Source organism: Solanum stenotomum, chromosome 8, assembly GCF_019186545.1.
Source record: "Solanum stenotomum isolate F172 chromosome 8, ASM1918654v1, whole genome shotgun sequence".
Taxonomy (NCBI): Eukaryota; Viridiplantae; Streptophyta; class Magnoliopsida; order Solanales; family Solanaceae; genus Solanum; species Solanum stenotomum.
In genome coordinates, this window is record NC_064289.1 from 3497528 (window position 1) to 3501816 (window position 4289).

General features: G+C 34.2%; 1 protein-coding gene across 1 annotated transcript; it reads left to right on the plus strand.

Annotated features, from left to right (window-relative positions):
* Positions 1-2132, plus strand: LOC125874219 (protein NRT1/ PTR FAMILY 2.7-like). The gene is made up of 4 exons (XM_049555065.1): positions 1-118; positions 367-584; positions 665-1185; positions 1301-2132. The coding sequence occupies exons 1-4, from the start codon at positions 49-51 to the stop codon at positions 2130-2132; spliced, it is 1641 nt and encodes a 546-aa protein (XP_049411022.1). The 5' UTR covers positions 1-48.
* Positions 2133-4289: the final 2157 nt, after the last annotated feature.

Sequence of the window (4289 nt, forward strand, 5' to 3'; positions counted from 1 at the left end):
TCTCCTAGGAGTTTCAAGTTATTATTTATCCCTTGTTTTTTTTCAACTATGGGAGCTCCATCGGAGGCACAGATATCAAGAAGAACCGGAGGATGGATCACCTTCCCCTTCATCATAGGTCTCTCCTCTCTCTCTCTTTTTCAGTAGACCTGAACCTTGTTCCTACATGATTTGATCAGGCACTTGTCGTTTATTTTATTGTTCAAATTTATTACAATAATGTTGAATAAAAATGGAGTAATCAAAAGCTCTAATGCTATGATGTTATCCATGTACTTGCACATTGGCTTAATATTTGTTACAGTAATTTAACATGCATGTACTTGAAGCTAAATCCGATCCATAATTTGATTTTGACAAAAACAGCGAGCTTAGTAGGGTTGACCCTAGCATTTGGAGGTTTGACGAGCAATCTTATTGTGTATCTGATTAAGGAATTTGATGTGGAGAGTATTGATGCTGCTCAAATAACAAATTTGGTTAATGGTGCTGGAAGCTTAACTCCTGTCCTTGCTGCAATTGTTGCCGACTCTTTTCTTGGTTGCTTCTCTATCATTTGGATTTCATCCATCATCTCATTATTGGTAAAAACTAGCTAATTTTGTTTTGTTATCCAAGTATAATTTGATATTCCTAAGATTTGTTTTGTTGTTTGTACGTGTAGGGTGCAATCCTTTTAACGCTAACAACGACAGTTGATTCATTGAGGCCTACAACGTGTGAAGTTGGTTCAACCTCATGTACCCCTAAACCAAAAGTTCAATATGTAGTACTCTATGCAGCCATTGCTTTGGTGACTCTGGGTAATGCTAGTCTCCGATCAACCCTTTCAACAATGGGAGCGAACCAATTTGATAAACCAAAAGATCAAGGGATTTTCTTCAATTGGTTTTTTTTCTTCCTTTCTGGTTCTACTATTGTAGCATCCACAGCTATTGTGTATGTTGAAGATAACGTGAGCTGGAAAGCTGGATATATCATTTGTGTAGCAGCTAATGTAGTTGGTGCAGCCATTTTTCTATTGGGGACCAGATTTTACAACAATTCTAAGCCAGAAGGGAGTCCTTTCACCAGTTTGGCTCGCGTTGTGGTTGCAAGTATTAGGAAAAGAAAGTTGCCACTCCCATCGACTAGTGAAGATTTCTACCACGGACTAATGCTTGTTGAGCCTTCAAAAACCTACAGGTAATAATATATCCTACGTGCTTAATTATATATATGATCCATCAATTATAATATATGCAAACTTTACATTTTTGATTAGTACGTAATTTGTTTGTTTTATTATATGATGATGCAGGTTTTTGAACCGTGCAGCCATTAAAAGTGAAGGTGATGTTAAACCAGATGGGTCAACAGCTAAGTCATGGAGACTTTGTTCAGTCCAAGAAATTGAAGATTTCAAAACCTTAATTAAAATTTTACCACTATGGTCAACTAGTTTTTTTCTTGGCACAACAATTGGCGTACAAGGAAGTTTGTCAATCCTTCAAGCCTTATCAATGGACCGTCATATAGGACCCAATTTCCAAATCCCAGCTGGCTCCATGCTCGTTTTTGTCATGCTCTCTACCGCTCTATTCCTCGCCCTGTTCGACAAATTTCTATTTCCTACGTGGAAAAATTTGTCTGGCAAATCACTTACACCTCTCCAGAGAATTGGGGTTGGGCACGTGCTCAATTTTTTGTGTATGGGTGTCTCAGCCATAGTCGAGTCAAAGAGGCTAAATGTAGCAAAATCCAATCAAGGTTCCATTATTGTGCCAATGTCAGCTTTATGGCTTGTGCCACAATTAGCACTTGTTGGTATCGCAGAGGCATTTCATCTTCCTGGACAAGTATCATTGTACTACCAAGAGTTCCCAATAACCTTAAAGAACTTGGCGACCGCGATGATATCCGTGCTTATTGGTATAGCATTTTACTTGACCACTGCTCTAATTGATGTTGTTAGAAGGACAACTACATGGTTACCAGGTAACATAAATAATGGAAGATTGGACAAAGTGTATGGGGTATTGGTTGTAGGGGGAGTATTGAATTTTGGTTACTATGTAATATGTGCTTGGTTTTACAAGTATAAAAACATCAAGGCAGTAGTGGATCATAGTGATTCTCCTTCTCATGAGTGATTCACCGCTCAAAAAGAAAAGAAAATTGGTGGTCATGATTATTGACTATGAAAATATGTATCTTTTTACTGTATGTTGCGATTACCAAATTAGTACTTCTTTTTTTAGTAAAAGGCTAAAAATATCCATTAACAAGTTCCAAAAATATGAAGAAAGTTACTATTAGATCTTGACATTTAGTTTTGTCTGTGATTTTTTTTTTGTAATATGTGCTTGGTTTTACAAGTTCCTAAAATATCCATTAACAAGTTTTTTTTTTTTTACTGTATGTCATGAATATTTGCTATTAGATCTTGACATTTAGTTTTGTCTGTGATTTTTTAAAAATAATTCTAGATTGCACGCCCACTCAGGTATCAGGGTGTGGTTTTCCCCCACTCAGGATCTTTTATTGACTTACATAATAAAGCTATTTTATTGATGGACAGTATTGACAATTGAAGAGCAATAAAACTTTGGACAGATAATGTTTGGATTAAATTAGACTTGAGATTTGTTTTTATCCAATTTTAGGACGATTGAATCGTGTGAAAGACCTGTTTTTAAACTTTGATCATTAGAAAACGATCAAAATGGTCTTTAATGTATTAGTGTTGCTTTATTTTGGTCCTTAATATATTCTAGGTGATTGAAATAGTCCTTTATGTATGACAAAATGTGTTCAATTTAGTCTTTTACCCTAAACTTAACAATATACCCTCAAAAACTGTTAAATATAACGGTGGAGCCCACAAACTTACAAAATCTACCATTTTTACCATCTTTATTAGCTCAAAGAAAGAGTTTTATGAATTCTAAAACACCATTTCTCTAACATCTAACTACACAATTATAAAATAATTATTATAAAGAGATTGAATGAAACGGATCATCAAGTATTTAATTTGTCGATAGAACGTATGCTGCTATTGGTAACATGAGTGCTGCTACTGGTACTAGTATTCTTGGATATTACTAGTACTTCTCAAGAATAATTATCTAACCACTCATATTATAACTTGAGTGCTGCTACTGGTAAGAGTATTCTTGGATTATGCGCTGCACTTTCAAATGGATTGGCCATTGTTGGGGCAATTGTTGTTGATTCTTACTTGGGTCGGTTTAGTGTTGTTGTTTTTGGATCCATCTCCACTCTTATTGACCATCAAATTCTTGACGATCTATTTCATTCAATCTTTTTACATAATTATTTTGTAATTGTGTGGTTAGATGTTAGAGAAAATTGTGTTTTAGAATTCATGAAATTCTTTCTTTGAGCTAATAAAGAAGGTAAAAATGGTGGATTTTGTAAGTTATGTGGAGCCCACCGTTATATTTAACAATTTTTGAGGGTAAATTGTTAAGTTTAGGGTAAAAGACTAAATTGAACACATTTTGTCATACATGAAGGACTATTTCAATCACCTAAAATATATTAAGAATCAATATAAAGCAACCCCAATACATCAAGGACCATTTTGATCATTTTCTCAGTTACTTTATGCTTAATTACTTCAGTATGTTTGATTACGTTGATTTAGGGAGGAATAAGTCGAGTTGAGTTGGAGCTTAGCAGAAATCATTCAATTAACAATGAGTCATTGCTTAACTCTGTTCAAGTAGAGTTACTTGCGCTTAAATGGATTATTGGCTAATAGTAGTCTAAACAATGCGTTATAGTCCAACATATCAAACACTTATCAAATAAATGGAATCAATTGAAAAGAAGTCTATACTGTAATAATTTAGGATCTAAGAATTTAAAACATTACCATAAACCTATGTGTTTTTTTTTTTGTTTTTTTTTTGTAAATAAATGAGAGGAACAATATAAGTTTGGGTGTGAATCCGTAATAATTTGACCAGAACCATGTTATTGTGAATTTTCTAGGACTTACATAAATTAAATTCCACTAGTTAATGAATTAATTACTTAGATACACTCTTGTTTGCAATATTACGTATCTTATCAGATTTTGGTGCCTCCATATACATCTAGATACATGTATCTCGCTTACATGAGGTCAAGTTTAGGTGTATTTTGTTCTAGATACATTGTATTCAAGTGGATTTGAATGTATCTGGGATACATAGTAAATCTCGCTCGTCGCTCTCCTATGTATTTGGTATCCTAGGTACATGCGAATCACTCCAGATATATACAAATACATATATCTA